The 23,667-nt window shown below is 38.8% G+C and overlaps 1 protein-coding gene across 11 annotated transcripts in view; it reads left to right on the top strand.

Annotated features, from left to right (window-relative positions):
* ptprk (protein tyrosine phosphatase receptor type K) overlaps positions 1–20,728 on the top strand; it is a 102,273-nt gene extending 81,545 nt beyond the window's left edge. For 2 of the 11 annotated variants that reach the window (XM_034527622.1, XM_034527620.1), the window contains 19 exons: positions 1,304–1,333; positions 1,464–1,514; positions 4,351–4,511; positions 5,409–5,444; positions 7,769–7,956; positions 8,494–8,590; positions 8,807–8,883; positions 11,018–11,054; positions 11,150–11,247; positions 11,485–11,601; positions 11,844–11,998; positions 12,155–12,290; positions 13,332–13,481; positions 14,158–14,331; positions 15,833–15,964; positions 16,699–16,824; positions 16,920–17,083; positions 17,564–17,699; positions 17,840–20,728. In XM_034527622.1, coding sequence (XP_034383513.1) covers positions 1,304–1,333; positions 1,464–1,514; positions 4,351–4,511; positions 5,409–5,444; positions 7,769–7,956; positions 8,494–8,590; positions 8,807–8,883; positions 11,018–11,054; positions 11,150–11,247; positions 11,485–11,601; positions 11,844–11,998; positions 12,155–12,290; positions 13,332–13,481; positions 14,158–14,331; positions 15,833–15,964; positions 16,699–16,824; positions 16,920–17,083; positions 17,564–17,699; positions 17,840–17,893 — 2,119 coding nt within the window. In that variant the 3' untranslated portion in view covers positions 17,894–20,728. The remainder of the gene's footprint in view (positions 1–1,303; positions 1,334–1,463; positions 1,515–4,350; positions 4,512–5,408; positions 5,445–7,768; positions 7,957–8,493; positions 8,591–8,806; positions 8,884–11,017; positions 11,055–11,149; positions 11,248–11,484; positions 11,602–11,843; positions 11,999–12,154; positions 12,291–13,331; positions 13,482–14,157; positions 14,332–15,832; positions 15,965–16,698; positions 16,825–16,919; positions 17,084–17,563; positions 17,700–17,839) is intronic. The other 9 variants (XM_034527621.1, XM_034527631.1, XM_034527624.1 and 6 more) reach the window with 9 other exon arrangements.
* The last annotated feature ends 2,939 nt before the right edge of the window (positions 20,729–23,667 follow it).

The following is a 23,667-nucleotide window of genomic DNA, read 5'->3' as shown; positions in this document are numbered from 1 at the left end:
ACAGCTGGGAGGAGCAGGATTCAGTGTTTCTGTTGTTGTTGGTGTTCTTTTGAACTGTAACCAGCTCAAGCTGCGTTTATGCATTTGAGCAAATAAACACCAGCACCAGATCATAAAGCATTCAAGGACTGCCACGGGATGACAGCGCTCTTGTAAAGTAGAATATCATGTTAACATATTATATTTAAGTGTATTTCTGACAGGTTCAAGCTATATATTACCAGCATCAACAACAGAAGATGAGTGGTATTTTTGAAAAGATTATATTTTCATTTGTTATGTTTAATTATGTTTCTAGGTTAATACTTTGTGTGGTGTTTTTACATTACTTTTTCAAGTTACATTTGGAGTTTATTTATGAGAACATATGCGACTGTGTAGCAACCAGCATTGATCAACTCATGACAGCAGTTACTGGTTGAGAAGATGTTTTTGCATATCTCTGCATGGGGTAGAACATTGTCCTTGAGCTACTAAAAGTGAATCCTAAAAACTTTGTTTCAGTTATGTTAGTTAATGCATCTTTGTTTTGAGCTATGACATAATTTGTGTTGAACTATGAAAACAGATCTGACATGTTTAGACGGGTGTGTGAACTAAACTGTTTCAAGTGTTCTTTGAAAATGAACTTAATATTGTCAAAGGATTTGTGACCTTCATGAGTGTGAGGTTATGTTGACAGCATTTAGTAGTTTTCCATAAAGGTTTCTGGGGAGATCAATCTTCATTGTCATAAAACCTTTACAACCTTTAACAATACTGCATCTTTAAAATGGTGGGACATGATGACATTGCAATGACATCATGCTTGCTTTACAGGAAGCAAGCTGCGTGGTGTTACAGATCACATAGCTTTGGATCCGCCAAATTATTTACTTTTTATAGGAGTAAGGAAATGGTTATTGGCTGATTAGGGTGAAAATAAAACTCAGTTCAGGGACTTCTAGATACAGCAATTTACGCTTAAAAATAATGTATGAATATTGTATTAAAAAAGACGAGAACGACTATGTTCTGATAGTTTATTATTAAAAGTTATTTGTTATTTAAGTTCTAGTTTTCTAAGTCTCTAAGCTGGTTTTGTAGTATTTATTTAGCATTAAACTTGAGTTTTGAGCATTTTAATAAATAGGGCCCATAGTTATTATAACAAACCCTTGCATGACCCTCAAGTTGTAGCAATCAAAAGGTGTTTTCTTCTGTTTCTGTTGTTGCTGGTTGGGACAGGACAGTATTGTCCTAATTTGCACATTCATGACCTTTGTGTCTCATTCTTTGCTTTCTGATTGGCTCACAACCCCAGGAGGACCTACTATTCATACTCTTATTACCTGTAAGTAAACAACCAATCAACAATCAGCTCACCCAGCTGCTGTTATCTTATTGGGGCGAATTATTAGTGGCTAGTTGTTGTTATTTTTAAAGATGCAGTATACTTTTTTCAAGACAAAACACATTTTCAGCTCTGACCAACCAGCCCAAGCCATCCTCATTGACGCCGTGCCAGGGTGGGGGTAAGTTCACTTTCATGTCAGTCAGGTCAGGATTTTCCTAATTTTCCAATCAATTACATTTAAGTATTTTAAATGCGGCATTCAAATTTGAACTATAAAAAAAATTGCAAATGAATGTATGTTTCATGTCTTAAAATAACAAAACATGCTAAATCATAAGGAAGTTACTAAACTGACAACTGAACTGAATTGACCTCAGCCCTGGTGTCCTCTACATGCTCCAAAGTTGCTGTGAAGTAGGCTTATAAAGGCCAAAGTGGGCCATAAACCAGACCAAAGCAGGCCAAAGTGGGACAACACAGGCCCGAAGCGTGTTATTTGAAAAAAGAATGCTGCACTTGTGACTTGTAGCTCTTTGTGTGCATGTAGTCATGTGATCATCCATCCGCCCATCAAGTCACAGGTATCATGGTTACTCTGCTGCACATGCTCAGTGTCTCAGTCGGCTTCCTGTGTGGAGTACAAGCTTCCTGTGCGGAGCACATGGCTCTGATTTTGGTCGTTGTTGGTGGGTTTTCTCGTGTTGTGGGGACTCTTTACTTCTCTATTCTGTTTCTTATTGGCTGTGACCAAAATGGATCCCTAATCGCCTCTTTGCACTTCCGTTAAAAAGAGTTTAGTGCTCAGTAACAGAAACAAATATGGACATTATTCATCACCAGCTCGTCCCTGCATTCAGCTGACAAACAAAATGTTGCATGACAAGTGTAAGCTGTAATCTTGTAACTTGAAGGTGAATGAAAGGAAATGGTGTAAAAACCAATGGGGTGTTATTTTTCGAGAGGGAGAGTTGATCTAATTTTATTGTATGGGCAGAACAATTGGATTGTTAAAACAATATCTGTATCTTATTGTCCTCATACAGACATCTCACTTTAAGTAACTCTTTTTCACGTTTATGAATTCAGTTCCAGGCCTATTTGACCAAAATACTCCATATTGCCATGTTTTCCTATTTATTATTAAGAGATTTATTTACAGTACTTTTTATGAACACATGTTGTGCTCCAAATCAGTTTACAATTTAATATGAAAACTCAGACCATACAAACTATATAAAGTGGTCATGCACATCCAAAATGTTGTAGGCAGGTGCTGGACCAAAAGAAGACCCCAATAAATCAATAAATCATATATATATATATATATATATATATATATATATATATATATATATATATATATATATATAGGCACACTGTAGCTCCCGCCGTGAGTGGCGTTTCGAGCTAATGCTCTTCTTCAGACTACAAACCAGACCTTAGAAAGAAATAAAACAGTAAAAACCTTAACTAGAGATCAACTTTAGTTCTGGTCACAGCTACCTCTTCTCTCTTTCTGTCTGTTTCTCCTTCGCTCTCCTTTACATATAATATATACACAGTACCATTCCACAGCATATGGTGCTTTATAATATATGCATCGCCTTCTTTCTGTGTTCTGTTGCACAATGCACTCACAAACACAACCAGCTACATTTGGTCACCAGTTAAACCAATGTTCTTGAGTGTGTGTGTGTGTGTGAGTGTGTTTGTGTATTATGTGTGTGTGGTCTTAGAGGTGGCTTTGTTGTATTTTGGGGTGAAGAGGTAAAAGAAAACAATAAAACAGAGCATGCTTCCTGTCTGTTTACGGGGAAGAGGTCAGAGCTGTACATTGTATCAGTTATGCAACAATCAAACATTGATTTCTTCATCAAACCTCTGAGAGATTTTTTTACATTCATGTCGGAGCTCAAACGGCTATATAAGTGAGGAACTAACTCATTTAAAGCAGGTCACGTGAAAACATAATTCACGTTTGCTCTCCTCTACAGATGTTGTCCTAACTGATGTACATCTATGGCTCTGGGTACAAAATGATCCTGCATGCTCTGTCATGCTCGAAGTATTAAGCTTAATACTAGTTATTTTTCCTGGGATTTTATGGATTGCACACATTAAGAAAGAGTTCAACCTGAAAAAGATACCTTGATGTTTAGATTTTAAACAGTTATTTTTCTTCACCAGTTACAGTTTTCTGTTTCTTGCAAAGGCAAAGATTTGATTCTGCAATTTAACAAAAGCCTGTGAAGCAAAATAAGAGATTAAAATAAAAAAATCGTTCCTAGAAAGACTGTGTACCTTTCTCTCATAATTGTGGACTGATTATTTATGATGTGACCTTGAGTCCGACTACTCATTTGTTGATGACTGTCCTAAGTTGGTTGGTAAATTATTTTCCCTGAGCTTCTGTGGATCAGAAGTCATTTCCTTACTGCTGTTTTATTTGGATTTTCCTCTTTGCTGTCGGATGAAAACCAAATATTGAATACTTTGATTTTTTTTCGCTTGTGTTTTTTTCTTTCCTTTATTGAAAGCCTTTCTTTTGATAATGATCTTTGAGACAATAGAAATAGTTTTGAGAATAAAAAAGATGTTTTTCATCTGACAGCTACTCTATGCTCTATGGTACAGAGGTTGACTTAGCTTCTTGTAGGCCATAGGACATTTCCCCTGGTCTGTATTAGTTGCTATTTCCCCCCCGCTCCTTTAGCTGAGCCTGATACATGCTGCCTTTTACAAACAAGCCTTTCCTCTCCCCCCTTGCCTGTTCTTTCCTCTTCTCTTCCTCTCTTGGTTCTGAATCTGAACTTTGCATTTTTAATCGGCAGCCTGCAGCCCCCAGCCGTGCTTTTATTGCCAAAATCACATGATACCACCACCTACTTCATACGAAATCATACTATATCTTATAATTTGAGACTTTTCGTTACAAGGCGCTGGTCTGCAGGCTAGCTGATGTGTGCATATTTGTTTATAAAATGCCTGACTGTGTCTGTCTTTGCCCCTGACAGGAAACTGGCTAAAAAACGTAAAGACGCCATCGGAACAACGCGGCAGGAAATGACGCACATGGTGAACGCCATGGACCGCAGCTATGCTGACCAGAGTGCTCTGCATGGAGAAGATCCCATGGCTGTGACATTCATGGACTCTCACAACTACAACAACAGATGTAGGTTCACAAACAAGACTATTATTATTGTTATTATTAACCATAAACATTAGTATTAACCATGGACTATTGTCAAAACACAACTCAATAAGTGCACATGGAATCTAATATTCAGTTTTATCCTTTTACATTCAAACACATCTACTTCTCTTCTATTCTCACTGATCATTCTCACCAATAGTCAGGTTACAGATCTCCAGTTCAGTTGTCATTACAACATTTCAATGTGGAAACAACTAGAATTATTGTCATGATTGATGAATCTTCCCATAATGTTTTGTTGTCTATTACAGTTTCCCAGAGTCCAAAGTGAATTCTTCAAATGTCTTGTTCGGTCTGACCAACAGTCCAAAACCACCAAATACTCAGTTTATAGTTAAAGAAAAGCAGCAAATCCTTACATTGGAGAAACAGGAACTAGGTTATGTTTGGTCATTTTTGCCTGGGAATGGACTGAAACGATTAATTGATCATTAAAATAGTTTCCAATCAATGTCCTAATCGCCTTATAATTTCATCTGTTGAAACAACTCAAGAATCGCTTCAACCATATCAGTTTAACAATTAAAAACATTGGAAGACCATTGTCAGTGTTGAGAAGTGTAGAAAGCTTACGTATGTTTATGTCTGATGTGTGAACGAAAGAATTGCTGATAAATCATTTCTGTCCAATTCATGGCTTTACCAGTGGGACGGTTCTGGGATGGTTCTGTCATAGAAAAATTATCCTTCAGATGTAAATATTCCGCCCATGTCATGGCTGGAGAACATCACGTGTTGTCCATCAGTAGCCACACAAAGATCCTCTCTGAATTTTCCTGCTCACTTTAAGGTCCTCGTGTACGTTTGAGTGACACTGAAACGTAGGACATTTCCTCACCGTGTTTCCTCCCACAGTGCCCAACGATCCTCTGGTTCCAACGGCTGTGCTAGGTGAGACTTCTAGCATGGGTGGATATGTCACGTTTACCACCAGCTCCCTTTAGTGATCACCCATCCTCATCTCAGCCACCTCCTTGTGCGTCATTGCATAGGTCCCAATTTAGTGTCTTTTACATCGGCATCCTGTGTTGAGTACTTTGACCTCTGTTAAGAACGTTTTTTGTAGCTGAATAGTTTGGCTTGACTGAAGTTTCAGTACCACAATTTTGTCTCTTATCCACATTTTAGAAGTGCGAACAAAGATCTCTAGTATTACCACAGATAGACACATACCAGCATATGTACACGCAGTAAACTGAAATTAAACAGAAACACACAAATACAAAAGAGATATTTGGATTCGGTTCAAAGGCAATCTAAGGATGTGTACTGGATTAGTATACATGCGATGACAAAACTGTGTGTTCATCTTTTATCTTGTTTTGCCACCTAGTGCCAACACTCGGTGTAAAACATTGCCGGTACTAAAAACTCCAACAGCCAAGCACTTCATCTGTCGTACGGTGTTTTCCCCAGGATCAATCACTCCCAATCCAAGCCATGGTGTCTGTTTCCTACTGAGAGTTATTGATATACACAGTAATTACTATCATTCTCCCTCAGAGACCTCATTATTTCCACAGTTTTGAGTTGTTTCCAGGCATACCATTTCCTGTCCAAAGAAACGACACAGAAACTGATGCTTAAAAGGAGAAAGACAATTTGTCATACTGCCACCGCAAAAAGACCGCAGATTAAATCTGTGAAATCAAGTGATGGTGAATAACTTGGGGCCTACAGGCCCGTGTGCTTGGCAGAGCTTTTTCTATGCACTGGATCTCAAAGTCTGCTTGAGTATCTATCATCTGTGAGATTCCCTCGGCTTAAGAGTGTACGCTCTAGTGTTTGCCAAGTTGGATGCTCCTCCAGCTCCAGTGTTGCACTGCAATGTGTTTATCTGTTCAGGGTTGACTGCAGCATGATGCAGAGTTCTAAAAAAACCCCGAAGGCCTCCTCCACGAGCCACGGCGCCACCAAACTGTGTTAACTAACTCATCCATAGCCTTTAATTTAGAGTGAAGTCTGCAGTTATAATCTGTCCCGGCCAATCACGTCACAGAGCGCGAAGAAGTAGTATGAAGTAGCAAATTAACAGGCAGTGTCGGGTCAAGTTTACTGTTAATTGCCCGACGAGGGCTTAGCAAACCTTTAACAATGGGTAATGAGCTAACATGTCCTCAGAGCAGATAAAAGCATCCGCTGGATGTAATAAACAGTGTCAGTTAATAAACAGTTGTGGAGATGAAATCACTCGGTTGTTCTGCAACCCCACGCTACTCCATTATACAAGCTGTCAGTCTGTGCTTACTACTGTCGACTCACGTTATCCCCCCCACTCACCTGGAAGTTCTGCAACAATTTGAGCCCATAATTACTTGCCTCGATAAAGCTACCAAGATGAAAATGTTATTATGTCATGCTATATTCACAAGTGATAATTAAACCTGCAACATTTCTACACTACATAGCAGATGATTGCTCGTCTGCGGTTTAAATGTATCGTTTCATTCTAAAGGCGTCACATGCTGAAATGTGGTGAACCTTTATAATTAGAATGAGGTGTAGAAAGCTTGGCATAGCATCGTGAAATGTACAGCGTGCATGAAGCAGCACGTACTGAATGAGGCGACAGTTGTAAATAGGACCTTGCAGGAGACTCATTTCAAGTTGTTGTGTCCTGCTTCTTAGTGTCTTTCATGTTGCTCAAGGTGCGTTTTAGTCAAGTGTCAGAATTGAATTCATGTTTTTTGGCCATGCTCCATTGTTTTGTGAGTTCATCAATTTGTTTCGTCATCCATTATGTTTGGACATTTGGGGTCCATCACAGGTGGCAAAGTAAGCTGCACTTCATGTTTCTAAGAAATCCTCCCATCAGTCTGACTGAACCTTTTGCTCTTCTCTTTTTCCTGCTGCTTTAACTTGTAGTTCCAATCACAGGTGAGTATAGACAGAGAAAAGTGACTCGGTTAGGTTTGTGGAAAATGCAGTATCTTGTTTTGGTAAAAGTTCAAAGCCAGCAGCAGGTAGTACTTTTGGAGATATGTGAAAGTCATTGTTTTGTTGCTTTTATATAAATAAACCTATAAAACCTATATTAACTTACAAAGCTTTTTACTGCATTATTCATCCCACAGACTTGATAAGAATAATTGGATCTGTCTTCTACTTTTTTGTTGTACACTAGACAGTTTAAAACAGTACAGGCACTGATAATTGCAGCTCCAATGTTGGTAAGTTTGCAATTTAACTGACCAGTAATTCCCCTCTTATTGTAGATGAGAACCACAGTGCCTCTGCAGCGGAGAACAGCCGGCTCCTGGATGTTCCTCGGTACCACTGTGAAGGAACCGAATCTCCTTATCAGACAGGACAGCTCCATCCTGCCATCAGAGTGGCCGACCTGCTGCAGCACATCAACCTCATGAAAACATCTGACAGCTACGGCTTTAAGGAGGAGTATGAAGTAAGATTATAATGAACAGTACTTTAGACAGTAGTACTAGTTGTAATAAGAGTAGTATTAGTTCCCTGCCTGGTTAAAGTGGTAAAACTGCTAATGTTTTGCAGGTAGAAGAAGTCATGTTAATGTTGTTGTTTTCAGAAGTACTGTTATTACCCGGATAGGGATATTTCTGATTCTATATCGGAGGACTTGACAGTGCAATACATTACGATATCTGAAATGTATTGCACACACATTTTTAATGTAGAGAAAAACATAAAACTTATAAAGAAAGCCAATGATGTTTTGGCTTGACATTAAAATGATAAAATGACTATTAGGGTTGAGTATTTTCATCCTTATCAAATAAACAGCCAAAGTGCTACAAACCATGTTTTATTTCCTCTTTTTATGCATCTAATAAGTATTATGTGCCCATTTGTGTACCCATGGAATGGTCACTCAGGTACTTCTTTCTCCTCAATCATCTAGTAGTAGGAATGATATGTTTGGATCCATGACGTGTAATTTCCTTTTGTATTGTTTTGTCTGCTGTTGGTGATACAGAGCTTCTTCGAGGGCCAGTCGGCCTCCTGGGACGTGGCCAAGAAGGAACAGAACCGCACCAAGAACCGCTATGGGAACATTATAGCATGTAAGTAAGCTTTATTCATGTTCACAACATAAGTTGCAATTTGCTTTACAGGGGAAAGAGGGGGGTAAGAGAGAAATACATCTTCCAATACGTGTGCCTTTTGACATAAAATGGCCATAGGTCCTCTTTATGCTTCCCTCTTTATCTCACTGTGTCTTAGTGGTTTATCTCCTTGTGTTGCTCTCTCCAACCCTGTTCTCTTGAATCTTTCTTTAGATGACCATTCAAGGGTTATTCTCCAGCCCATAGAAGACGACCCCTCCTCCGACTACATCAACGCCAACTACATCGATGTAAGTGGAAACGCATCGAATGCTACTATTGGCTCCCAACGAAACCAACGAAACCACACTCCCTCGCTCGTATGTCAGGCCTCTATACCTTTATTGCGTCTACTCGTCATCCATTGTACCATTTTACGCATCCAGCCACCCCGAAAACCCATCATACATACAGTACATGTGTCTTTCACAGATATTATTATGTCTTTCCATGCATGTGCATTCTAAATGTATCATAGTATCCTGATGCAGCAGATTGAAATGACAATTTAGTCTATATGAGCTGCATTAGATAAAACAAATAGATTTTAGTCATCATTTGGATTTAGTTGGACTCATTTGTACAGTGGGACAACCATTTAACATTAACAGCTGTACAAAGAGAACTGTTGACACAAAGTGTGGCTCCAGGAAGCCATTAGCTAAGAAATAGCTGAGTACATAGCACACTGTAAAAGCACAACTTGTAATTTTTTTAATGCACATTTAACAAAAGAGATGCACTTAGTGAGCTTTGAATGTGCTGGTAACTGATTGTGTTACCTTCGGTTAGAGCTAGCCAAGCTGCTTTCACCTGTTTTAAATCTTTACACTAAGGTAAACCAATCGAAGCTAAGCTAACCTGCTGCTGCTAGCTTCATATTGATGACATGAGAATGGTATCAATCTTCTTATCTTTCTCTGCCCCAAGAAGAGGGGAAGAGTGCTGTCTGTAAGTCACTGCATTCAGCCGCCAGTGCATTTATCTTTTTACTGGTTAATCCACTAATGGCAGTATAGCATAACAATAAAACAACACCAACATAAGGACTCTACAGAGCCTTATGTTTTACCCCTTAATGTAGTATTGAACAAGAGAAACTCAAAAGACAGGAGTTTTGAACTTTAGGTCCATCCATCCATCCATCCTTTATTATCCATTTTATCTATTGTTTTTGGTCCATTCACCTATCAATACATAACTCCATCCAAATACGTATCCACCTATTTATCCATATCCATCTCCATGTCCACCTCTCCACTCTGCTGTCACCTTTACAACAATCATCTGCATGTTAGTCTCTCTCATCTGTACTTTTTAAACAGCTAGTACTGCTTAAAGCATGCTCTTCTATAATATCATTACTTTCCATCAAAACTATCACATGCACGCTACCACCTACATTAAACTAGAATTAGGATGAATAGAGTGGACACGCCCTGGTATATCCAGATTATCTTTGTCAGTACAGCTGTAGTTATGGCTGTCATCATTTGGATTGAACAATTTTGTTAAATTGTAAACAACCAGCTTGCTTTGGGCTGCTTTTTGCTGTAAATAGGTCAAATAGCATCAGGAAGTGTCCTTTTCTATTCAGTCTAATTCACAATTTTAGATCATGTTTTTTTTTCTGCATGTCCTGTTCAAACTTACATAATATCAGTGCAACTTTTCTTTTTCTGATTGACACTCACTGACATTGTTGTTCTTTCTTTCTTGCTTTCTTTCTTTCACTTGTTCTTTCTGCCTGTGGCTTGGGCTATAGATTTGGCTGTACAGGGATGTAAGTATCACTGTGGATTCTTTCATTCACGCCCCTCAACCTCTACAATATACACCCATTCGTGCACTCGTCATTACGTGCATTGGGTCACGTTGTCCGCACATTTTGAGTTGCTGGGGCCTCTGCTGCATGAAAGATTTAACACCATCTTGCCCTCCCACCAGTCTTGCTTACATCCCACTGTGTGCGTAGTACCCTTTTGTGCTTTTGCCATCAGGAAATCCCAATCCGTGGTTGTCAAAGCTTTTTGGACCCGACAGTTTGTCTGTAGATTTTGTCAGTGTCTCACTTTAAGCCAAATTTGCGAAGTACTGAGAGTAAAAGTTCTTCCACATACCTCAATAATTAGAATACACAGCGTAACTCAACTATTTCTGTTAACTTTACTGTAAACTGCTCCATAATCTTTATCTCGCCACGGGTGAGAACAAGCTTCCAGATTAGTTCGGACAGTGAGAATGTTGCACTCTGGACGTCTTGAACTGTGATAATAAATGTTCTTTATAATTGTTTTAACATTTGACTTAGTGCTTAATACATTACTTGGATATTCCTTGGAGACTTGGATATTAAGTTGTTGCGTTATGGTGTTTTGTTTTCAGGGTTACCAGAGGCCAAGTCACTACATTGCTACTCAGGGTGAGATACTGAAACTATTCTTCATAACTTCTGTTATACAGGATTCACACTAACCATACAAAGCACTGACCACGTGTCTCTGTTTCTGTGTGAAGGTCCTGTTCATGAGACAGTGTATGACTTCTGGAGGATGGTGTGGCAAGAACAGTCCGCCTGCATTGTCATGGTAACCAATCTGGTGGAGGTTGGAAGAGTAAGTTTCTCTTTTCATCTCTTCTTGTGAACATTTTCCAGACAAAAAAACAAACAGGATATGACTGCTGCAAAGAAATTAGCAGCCGTCTCTACTGTGCTGCTGTTTTATTGCTAAACTTTTTTTCTTTCTTGTATTACGTAAGATACCATCTGCCACTTGATCCAGGTCTTTGAACACGTTGTATTATAATCACTATACTGTATTTGATCAAATCTGAAACTCTATTTTCAACAGGTTAAGTGCTATAAGTATTGGCCCGATGATGCAGAGGTGTACGGAGACTTCAAAGTGACGTTTGTGGAAGTTGAACCTCTTGCTGAATATGTGGTCCGCACATTTACGCTGGAGAGGGTGAGCAAAATATGTTTAGCTTACATTTGCATAATATCTCTGTTGTTTTGTTTTCATTTAGAGTTAATTTAGCATTATTAACATTATTGTTAAATACCTAAATTCTGGCACCTAAAATATGTGTAACTTGTCTAGTTGAGGATGTGTTTATCTCTTAAGTTCAACATAGGTTTGAGTCCTATTCAATGACTGAATATATAATGGCTCCATGAAATCTAATATAAAGATGTCTTTTGTCTCAGCGTGGTTTCAACGAGGTACGGGAAGTCAAGCAGTTCCACTTCACAGGCTGGCCTGATCACGGAGTTCCATATCACGCCACAGGACTACTTTCCTTCATCCGCAGAGTTAAAATCTCAAATCCACCCTCTGCTGGTCCAATTGTGGTCCACTGCAGGTATAGAAACACACAAAGACTTTTATACTCAACCACATATGATTAATGTACATCCTTATATATTAAATATACATATCATAGTAATAAATAAATCGGCTTTTCTCTCTCATTTGTCGCCTTGAAGACTGATTTCTCTGTCTGTGTTTCTCTCTGCAGTGCTGGAGCGGGGCGGACAGGTTGCTTCATCGTAATTGACATCATGCTGGACATGGCGGAGAGAGAAGGTGTGGTCGACATCTACAACTGTGTGAAGGCTCTTCGCTCTAGGAGGATCAACATGGTACAGACTGAGGTGACTGCATTACCCATCCTCCATCTGCATCCACATCTTAGAAAATAAAAGTGTAAGACTCCGACATCAGCACGGTGCAGGCTGACGGGACGACATCTATCTGCCACCCATTCATCTCATTACACAAACACAGAAAACATACGATTTAATGTAATATATATGTATCTGTACAAATATTATCATGACCTGGACAGAGGTTAAGTAAATCTTTATATTTATTTAAAGCATTTTTTGAAGGATTTGTAAATATCTCACTTTGGCACCATTCAATGGAAGGATGAAGAATTACACTGTGACAGGCAGCAGTGGATGTGGCACCATCGATAAAGTGCCTCCATCCCATAATGTTTTACCAGAGCTGATGTGATCCTCAGTGAACACTAAAATATGCACTGTTAACAATCTGACTCATACAAGTAGAAGTGAACTCTTTAAAACCCCAAATCAGCTGCTCTTCTGATTTTTTTCATTTATTTTCTTGATTGGGAAATTGCAAACAATATGAATTTTCTACATGCTGTTTCTATGGAGACAACCAGGCACATTTTTTGTGTTACATAGGGACCACATGCTCCATACATTATTCCATTAAATCATTATAATATTTTTTATCCTATCATTGAAAATAGCCAAATGTACAGAATATTATTCTGTATCAGCGTAACAAACGTTTATGTCATCTATCATAACAAAAAAACTCACAGCCATTCACCAAAGAAGCACTCAATTCACTCTCAGTTTGTTCATTGAATTGAAGCTGCAGACATTTGCTTGAAATATCTAAAAATACAATTTCCTGTGTGGATTGAGTGAAGTAAACTAAAACTCGACAGTCGTCATCTCATCTCATTCATAGCTCCATGTCCCACCAGTTGTCACCCACTCAAAGTGTCATCATGCCCACTGTCATTTGGCATCACAGCTGATCGTGTTAATATGTGACACGTTGTGTGTGTTTAATTGTTTGCCAACGTTTTAATCTAGGATTGAAAGGTGTACTTGTATATAATAACATCCATGTTTTGAATGATATGTCTTCAGGAGCAGTATATCTTCATCCACGATGCCATTCTAGAGGCGTGTCTATGTGGAGAAACAGCCATCCCAGTCTGTGAGTTCAAAGCTGCTTTTTATGAGCTGATCCGCATCGACTCGCAGACCAACTCGTCACATCTGAAAGACGAGTTCCAGGTAAACCTAAATACAATCGGTGTCTTCAACCCTAAAACTAACACTCCTATTTTAAAATGTTTTTTAGAATATGATATTTTACAGCACAAAACAAATATCAAAATGTCACTAGAAGTATCTCAGGGCAGCATAATCCACTTATCAGCTGTTCAAAGTTTTGCAGACAATATCAAGAGAGCTTTTGAGCCTCTGAATGATCATCAGCATCTTAGTGTCCTTTAACTCCAACTCAGAACAGTCAGAAACTATTCAAAAAAACTGTATCAATGCATTCTTTTATATTTACAATAACGCTGTGCAGCTGAACATAAAGGATAACTTTGGTATTTTTCAACCTTGAAAATACCTATTTTCCCATGTTTTTGGGTCCAACTGACTAATTGTGACAACAATTTTGGAAATTGGTCCAGTATGGAGGGAGTACACTGCAGCTTGCGAGGGTAATTGCGCAGCACCAATGTAATGGTGCATGAGTCAGTCTCTATTAAAACATAGCAACAAGGTGCCAAGCAAGAGGAAGCTCTGAAAATGTCAGACAAAGCGTCCAAAAATCGCAAATATAGCATGACAAAACCCCAAGTGGACAAAGCTCGTTCCAAAACGTGAATTAATCTAAAACCCCTGCTTATGCACTAACTTTCATATTGTATCTCTCTCTCTCTCTCTCTTTGTCCAGACGTTAAACTCGGTGACGCCTCAGCCTCAGCCTGAAGACTGCAGCATTGCATTGTTGCCTAGAAACCAAGATAAGAACCGCTTTATGGATGGCCTTCCTCCTGATAGATGCCTTCCCTTCCTTATTACAATAGACGGAGAAAGCAGCAACTACATTAATGCTGCTCTGATGGATGTAAGTATATGACACACTCACATGCACATACATTAAGGTTGTGCTATCTTCAACATTTCAAGCGAGAGTGGTTTGGGACATTTCTTTTTTCAAGAGAACATTTTGAAATAGCCTTTATAACACAATTCAAATATATGCAATGTGAAAAAGTATTTAAAAAAGCTGGCTATGATGTCTTTTGGCCCAAACTGCAATCGAATATTTGTTGAGAATGATACACACTGTTGAAGAAGTTATACACAAAAGATGATGATGAGAAACATGTGTACATGTAGATATTGATGCGCATATGCTAATCCAGACAACGCACACAGACTCCCCTCCCTGTTTGTGTGATGCTGTGTTTGTGGTTTTAGCAGCAGAAGGCTAGAGACAAATCCAGGTTCTGAAAAGACCGCTAGCTTCTCTGGCCACCACCTGATCTGTAACAGCCTCGTTGTTGCAGGACATTATTTACATTGGCAGTTGCCAACATGTCGCCCATGTGCCATGACTTGGAAAAACAAAGTCATTAAATAGGTTGAAATTTAAAAGTAAGAAGGCAATATCTGGTCATTGTATGGCTTATAATTTAATGTTAATCAGCAGGTCTGTTTTCACAGAAAGTATACAATAGGCAGAGGGAAAGATAGAAAGGGGTGGGCTGTAGATTACTGTAGAGTATGATAATGGTTGAAACACAAAGTGTAATATATGCATGGTGTGGAAAGAAACCGGGCTTCTCTCCAACAAAGCTGTTGGAGGACAAAAATACTGTAATTGCTGTAAAACTTTCCCATTTTTTAAGTTTATATTTAAAGTTAAGTCACTTACCTTTGGCCTCTCTTTAACCAAGCTCTCAGAGGAGTTCCAGGTAATGGAATTTTACTTCAAATCTCCAATACTGGATTTGTTTCATGGCTTCGGTGTCATTCTGCCAACAGGTTCATGTTTAGCAAAGCCATTTACACCCGAAAACCTAAACCTGACCCCTCAAGTCACAACGTCTTTCACTCCCATGTCTCACGTTTGGCTGCTCATGTTCATTCACGATGAGTTGGGCTCAGTTCACTTTCAGTTCAGTCAGTTTGTTATGTCAACAGAAACATTCGGCTTTTGGTTTCATTTATTTTGTGTCTGATAACTTTGACATTGGAGACATTTTGAACTGAACATAAAGTAAACTGACCCTATTAGATATAGATGTATATGTATTTGTATATGTAATGCGCGCTCCTCACCTTCACATTCGATAGGCCCACTGCATGATCATGTCAACAAACATCACCCGTGTTGCTTGCTCTCCCACCAATTGTCCCACTCTGCACCGCTGTTTGTGTTTTGATGTTTATGTGAACAGTATGAATGAGAGAGAGAGAAAGATGTAACAAAAAACAAGTATAAAGATATTTAGGGAACAAAACAGAGAAGTGAAGGACGTGTATGACAAATATATACTGTGAAATGACACCACTGTTTGTACGAAAGGCCTGACATTATTTCTGTTGTCTGTTTCCTGCAGAGCTACAGACAGCCTGCTGCATTCATCGTTACCCAGCATCCTTTGCCTAACACTGTCAAAGACTTTTGGCGTCTGGTTTATGACTATGGATGTACCAGTTTGGTGATGCTGAATGAGATTGACCTGGCTCAGGTAAGTCTCTTTTGGTTTGGCTCAGTATCGTAACTAAAACATTTCATAATGTTTAATATCTGTCACCGTTTTCCTGTCTGTGAGGAGGAGATATACCTCCTAATAACAATAATATAGTATAACTTTTGATAACTAATATACTGTAAACATACTTTAATAAATAATCGCATACACAGGCACAATTAACTGAACAGTCAGAACCAAGAACAAACAACAAGAGAGGGGCATCATAGTAGCGGTTCACAGAGCAAACATATGATAATACAGGTATCAACTTGTTAATATGGCCACATTTATTTTTTAATGTTTTAATGTTTCACACTTTGCCATTCCTCAGGCTGTGAAGTAAAAACTCTTGCAGACCGCACTGGAACGATTAATGTGTTCTAATTATACTCCAGTCTGACCAGAGAGAAACCTTTATAATACTGAAGAAGATAATCCTGTCTCGCAGTTATTGCAAATTTGTATTAAAATGCTAATATTGGCTTCAAAATGTCTATCCTCCAAATCGACATCAGAACTTTACTGTCTACAAGGGCAGAAAAATGGTCCGTTGCTCACCAAGGCCTCAAATAGTCATACATCAAACAACTTATAAGAAACTAATAGTTTGCTTACAATATAGAAATAGCAAGGCTATTTCTTGCTGTTTCTCTCTGTTTTAGATGAAGTATATTGTTGTTGTTTTTTGCATTCTACTGTATCTAAATGCTGTAACTGTTTCTAATCAGGGTTGCCCTCAGTACTGGCCAGAGGAGGGCATGTTGCGTTACGGTCCGGTCCAGGTGGAATGCATGTCCTGCTCAATGGACTGCGATGTTATCAGTAGACTCTTCAGAGTCTGCAACCTCACCAGGGTTAGTAGATGTACATTGTGTTTGTGTGGTAACGCATCAGACTCCTGTATAACAGAATCCATTCCAATAGCTGCGTGTGTTGTTTGATCTTCCAGCCACAGGAAGGCTACCTGATGGTTCGTCAGTTTCAGTACCTGGGGTGGGCGGGACACAGGGAAGTCCCCGCCTCCAAGCGCTCCTTCCTCAAACTGATCTTGCAGGTTGACCAGTGGCAGCGTGAGGGAGAGGAGGGAGAGGGAAGAACCATTGTGCATTGCCTGTGAGTTCACACCAAACATATGTACTTTCTTTTATTTGGTGTCTTTGTGAAGAACAATCAGTAGTGCGGCAAAGAACAAAAGAGAATTTATTTGGGTTTTTTTTATGACAAAAAAAGCAAAAAAGAATTATTATGTTGAGTTATTTAGTTCATATTAAAATAAAAACATGTAAAGTCTCCATCTTGCAGTGGCCTAAAAGGACTTATATTCAGTTGAGGAATGGTAGTTAATACCAGTTATCTTGGCAGCATTTTGGTGATTAGTATAGAAAGTGTTAATGACTCATGAAACTCACTCAGTGACACCTCTCTTTCAACAGAAGGTATTTTTTGTCTGATGATGCACACACTTTTACTGACGCGCAGGATGATTTGTTTTCTGTCAGTGCCATGAACACTGTGCGTGGTGCCAACACTACATATGAAATATTATATTGTGCATTGTGTCACATATCTGTATTATTTTCTGTGCGTTTATAGGAATGGAGGTGGACGTAGTGGAGTTTTCTGTGCCAGCAGCATTGTGTGTGAGATGGCCAAGAGGCAGAGTGTGGTCGATGTTTTCCACGCCGTAAAGACCTTGAGGAACAGCAAACCCAACATGGTGGATACTCCGGTGAGTTAGAGGGAAGAGAGCAACAGAGGGAGAACAAAAACTCAATTTATCAGAACACAACATACCAGACATTGTCAGAGATTGACCCAAAAATATGAACATGTGGCCATCCAGGTATTAAGATATGTGTTCTTCTACAGGAACAGTACCGGTTCTGCTACGACCTCTCACTGGAGTTCATCGAGTCCTCCTAAACAAAGGAGAGAAGAGGAGGAGGAGGTGGTGAAGAAGAAGAGCAGAAGATCTTTTCACTTCCCGTGTGTTTGATCCTGTGCTTTCGCTTGGTCCCGGACTCCCCTCTGTGGTGGCCGTTCTGTAGCACCCATTTTGCGTCCCTCCAAATGGAAATCGGCTCCTTGTACAGTGTTGTAAAGTATCCAAACAAAGGGAAACATTCAGACTTTTAACAGAAGGAGCTGCTGGGAGTGCAACAGAGAGGGAGGTGTTACTCCTTTTACTCCTTTATGCTTATTGTACAGCTTTTTGAGTGCCAGCAGGCCCCTGTATGTTTTGGGCCCCATTTCAATGTTTAGTCTTTCACCACATCCCCCCCTCCCATGGATTTGATGCCTCGTGCTGTTTCAGCTGCAGTACCCGATGTGCACTGTAGATGTCTCCCTCCCCCCTTGCCAACTGCAACCACAGCTTTTGAATAACTGCAAGTTTTCAGTGGCACCCGCATTCCTGCTCTCATGCTCATCATTTGCGAGTAACTAGACAGTGTTGAGCATCTCATCATGGTGATGTTTGAATATTTTCATCAAGTACTTTTACATAAGAAGAAGAAACTTAATGTTACAGCCTGGCCAAACTCTGTGAATGCTTCTTTTTCTACTCCATACATCAGCAGTATCTTCATGATTGAGTCACAACATGTATTTAAATATATAATAGCCACTTTGAACCCATTTTCATTGGTTACATACAGTATATTGTCAGATAACATAATGCATAGAGATAGAAAATACCCAAAATGTCAATGTAAGAATTTGATTTCTTAGAAACAAGACTGACAATAAAACTAAAACAGGAGGTTTACACGAGAAGTATTGGGCTCTCCATTTAATTTTTTTACGATATCATGAAGTGGCAACTATTATTATCACAAAAATGTATATGTTCAAAAAAGTGTGATATGTATCATTGTTTATGTTTCCTGCGGTCACTGCAGAGCTGATTTGTTGCATCATGTATTGATTTACTGGATAGAAGTTGTGAAGTCTTCTTTGTACCCTGAATTGTAACAATTGTAACAGTTAAGATTTTGTTCAACCATGTGACATTAGCATAATCATGTTTCAGGGCTGGGCCCAATGCACTTTCAATTCAGACAATTAAAAAATGGGATGTTTTATTTCAAAACTCGAGAATGATCATATTTGGGGTACGAAGAAAACGGCTTCTTAGAAAAGACTGAGAATAAATGCCATTCCATTTTTGGTTTGATTGGAATTGGAAGTGAACTGACCCCAGGCCTCGTTTGTTGTGTGCACTGGTGGCCAACACTTTTTATTATTATTTTGTAGCTGATGTTTATTCATAAGCCAAAGACTTTGTGTAAATATGTCTATATGGATAAAGCACATTGTTTGTATTTATTGTTTGTTTACTAGCATTGCTTGTATGAACAATCATTCTTCATTCCATGTTTACTCTACCACCAGCGTTTCTTAAACTGAGTCAGGACGCAAAATGGGCTGCAAGTCTGTTTCCTCTGGAGTATTGAGAGTATTAGTATGATCAGATGAGCCCATAAAGGGTCCTGAGTGAAAGGCTACATCAGCTCAATTTGGGTTCATCCAGAACAGTTTAAGAACCCCTGATTGAAGCTGTATATTAAGGCATTAGAAGTAGATTTTTTGTATCTAGGTGGAATTCAGTAGTATTGTCTTGTTTTCACTTGATGAAACTCTCTGTGATGTTACCGTGGTTTATTTGTGTAAAAGCCCATTGCTCTGTTTGTGGTCAGTAGGACATCAGTGCATTTAAAGAGTATTTTTTCGATAATAGCTCCTATCCCCCAAATGTCTTAGTCGGGATAAGCTGCTTATCCTCATCATCATATCCTGCTCACCATTACCCCTGAATACACACAGACTCAGTGATGCAAACAGGTTTAGTGAGTGAAACATGCAGGAATGTGGAACAAAAACATTTATTGTGCCTAATCGTTTGAATTTCCTTGTTGATACAAGCATTTTAACAGTATCTTAGATCGCAAAACAGGGCTTTGTTGAATGCGTTCTCATGGACGATCAATGTTTGAATACTGTTTAGACCATGACTCAATGTGTTTTATTAATCAGAATGCTTCATGAATCATTTGTGAGGCTTTGCGGTCTTACCGAATATCAGATGTGCTTTTGTTGTGCTCAAGCGGATTAAGAAAAAAGAAACACACTTTATTGTAAATAAAATGTCAGAGGTTCCACAAGGTTGGAACAAGAGTAGCCCAGGTCTACTGCTAAGGATGTTATTGTAAATATGCTATCTCTAAAAGGCTCTATGGTTGGATGAACAGTAGAGATCCAGATGATGGATACAATGTCAGAACAGTAGTTCTGTTGTAGATTAAAAAAAAGTCAGAGATTGTACTCCTGTAGGGCGCAATTTACAATTTTGACAGTTTTAAAAACAAGCATAAAAGTGTCCACTGATTACAAAACTTTATTCTTTTGGTGGAACATCACATTTCTGTTTATTTCTGCAGATTTGTGTCCGAACCAAAGGGAGAGAAAACTCACTATGTTACTACAGTTTACCAGTTGGACTAAACGGATGGCCATCTCTATAGCATGCCGAGAGAGACAAGCATGGCGAGTGTCGACAGAAAATTAATGCAGTGAATCACACTTCTTAACGACACATTTAAGGGGAAAAATAAGGAGCTAAATCCTATTGAATAAATCTAAAATACTGGCCCTGAAGATCAGTGAATGAAGTCTGGATGAGAGGCCAGTCTCGAGTATAGAATTGATATTCATGGTTCATAATTATTCTTGTCTGTAACGTTTGGCTTCTTTGCTGTAATAAAGACCACTTCTTTAATTACAACTTGTGTGCAGTGCTCTATTTTTAGCTTACAATTAAAAGTATCTAAATTGAAAAAAGACACCGACACTGGTAGTCTGTAATCTCTCCAACCAAGCTGTCCTGATGATACTCGGTGCTCCTACACTCCATTAGTCCACCCACAAAGGTGTTTTCACTTAATGCTGATTAGCCCTCTTCTGTGGATGTGTGCAAACTGGACTTGAGGTCAACATTGACGGAGAAATTTGAAGACACCTCTGTGAAATTGAACAGAAGGTCAGATGAAGTCAGTATTTGTCCAAACTAACATGTGACTGCTCTGTGGCGTAGTGTCAGTCCTCACCACAGACATTTCTGACTTGTCACTGCAGGAATTCAAAAGTTCCACTGAAGTGTCCCAAGAAGCGACACCAGCGCCTTGACACTGCCAAACGTAATTGTACACGGACATCATTAGTGCTATTAATCACAGCTGTGCTCTTCCTGCAGGGCTGCTTCATCAGTGTAACTGGAAACACCTGTTCCGGTGCTCGTAGAGCACTCAAAAAAAGGATCCACTTCTGACATCTCAGACAGCGTCTCTTGCTGCACTGTGTTTTGGTTTATGAACTATTTACCTCACGCACTACTACGTCCCAGCTCCATTTTGCATTCTAGTTCATGTTTGTGGGATAAAATGGTTAATGTCAATGTTTGTGTTGTGCCTCTGTGCTTGGGCTCAGACCAGGTGACCAGGTGCTCCTAGATGGATTGATGTGACAGTCCAACCCACCATTACCCCAGTATAGTAGATTAGTCATAGTGGGAAAAGCCCAAGTGTACTAATAACCTAAAGTGTCCCAGTAACCCATGACAGTAAACTGGATGTACAGTACCAGGACCCTGAAACTTTGCAGGGACCCCAAGCAGGCAAGAGGGACATCATATACAGTAGTTTTGTTTTTTTTTGTTTTCAAAAGTATCGATACTATACATTGTTATAAGACACTTCACTTGGATTACCCCTCATTTCCTATTATATAGAGGGAGTTACTCCAGAGAATGAACACTTTATCTGGGTTTTAGTAATTCCCCATAAATAACTTTGCCTTTGAGCTAAAACCCCACATGACTTGTGTACTTTGTGGTACAGCTGCATCAGTGAACACTCTCCAAACTTCAGGTACTTAAAGCGGAAAGAAGAACGCGCTCTCTCACATCCATGCTGTTTTCTTCCAAAAGTTTAATTTGCATAATTATTTACACCGGATGGTTGATAGCAGTACTTAGAAGAGGCAAAATATACTGAGCCACGTTGATAAAGCAGAAAAATAATAAAATGATATAAACTGTTTCAGAACCTTGAATAAAAAGAAAAAAATAAAGTTTACAATTCATTTCTAAGTAAACAAATCTAGAAATTAAATATTCAGCTTAAATTATTCTTACAAACACAAACTGATCTGTAGAATGCTGTAGTACTGAACAGCAATGAAACACTAAATAATACATTCATTTTCACTATCCCGCATGCTATCTGAAGATCTTATAAAATAATGTTGACAAAGGAACGTTAAACAACAAAAACATGGTCAAGAGCGGAAAATAGTTCCATTTAAATTAGGCATATATTATATATTTATATATGTATATTTCTGTACAAATACTGAATATTTGGCATTATATTTATCCTCATTATTGATATATATATATATATATATATATATATATATATATATATAACAATTCAAAATAGTTTTAAGCTAACCACAAACCTTTTATGCTATACAATTTTTATCATGTCACATTGCAAAACCCATAAGAGGCCTTCTGTTATTTCTACCCACAGCCACGACACAAGACATTTCTCCACCAAAGGCAAACATAATTGTGACTTCTCTCTCTCCCCTCATAAAACGGTGAAACAAAAAGAACAGCGCAGATTCAGAAACATTTTTCCTCCCAGTTATACAGTCACATGCAATTCCCCAAAAAATATGCAAATGTGGACAGCATATGCTTGTCTATTCTGGCTGTGATCATGAAGAATTGGTGCAAAGACAAGCAGTGGTGTACAATAGTATAACTGCCCTTCGGAGGCAATGTAGACTGATTCACATTGACTCAGGCTCTTAACTCTAGAGTTGGGCACTGAGGTCACAAGTAAAAAAAGAAAAGAAAAGAGAATAAATCATGAAATCAAACTAAGAAACACAAGAGGACTTACAGATATTAAGTATGATAAAATGTTACATGCAAGCATCTACATGACCTGAGCAAAACAGTCACGTATTCAAAGGAATAATTTAAACATGTTGGTAAATATGCATATTTGCATAGGATGAAAAGATTGAACTTATGTGAAGCTACAGCCAGGACAAGTTAGCTTCGCTAAACGTCTGGAAACTGCTAGCCTGCTATCAAAAGGTGCCCACCAGCATCCCCAAAGCTCCTTAATTAACAGATACAAACATCATGCTTGTTAATTCCCTACACAACTCTATGTTGATTGATGACAATTTGTGTTTTTAATACTGATCGATTTGAGTATGTGGCGGACTAGCTGTTTACCCTTTATTCAGCCTTTATGTTTAAGTTAAGCTTACCGTCTCATGGCGGGTGAAAGAGCTAGTTACTGTACCTTGTTAGGCAACAAATAAACCAATATAACTCCTGTAAAAAATACAATTTGTATTTGTTTACACTTTCTTTGTATGGATTGAACAAACATAAATAACCTGTAGTTATCAAGTTGTTTTTCGGTGGATTTTGATACCTCTGCACCGACACAGGCTGGCTGTTTCCCACAATACATTAGCTGGATGAAACAAGACAAATCAAGTAACTGAGGAGCTTTAGAGGTGCTTTTAGGGGGATTTTGTTACTTTTGGATAGAGCCCTGCAAGCCGTCTCGCTGTTTCCAGTCTTTATACCAAGCTAAGCTAGACAGCTGTTG

Source organism: Cyclopterus lumpus, chromosome 24 (genome assembly GCF_009769545.1).
Source record: "Cyclopterus lumpus isolate fCycLum1 chromosome 24, fCycLum1.pri, whole genome shotgun sequence".
In the NCBI taxonomy this organism is placed as follows: Eukaryota; Metazoa; Chordata; class Actinopteri; order Perciformes; family Cyclopteridae; genus Cyclopterus; species Cyclopterus lumpus.
This window is presented reverse-complemented; position numbering and strand designations above follow the sequence as displayed.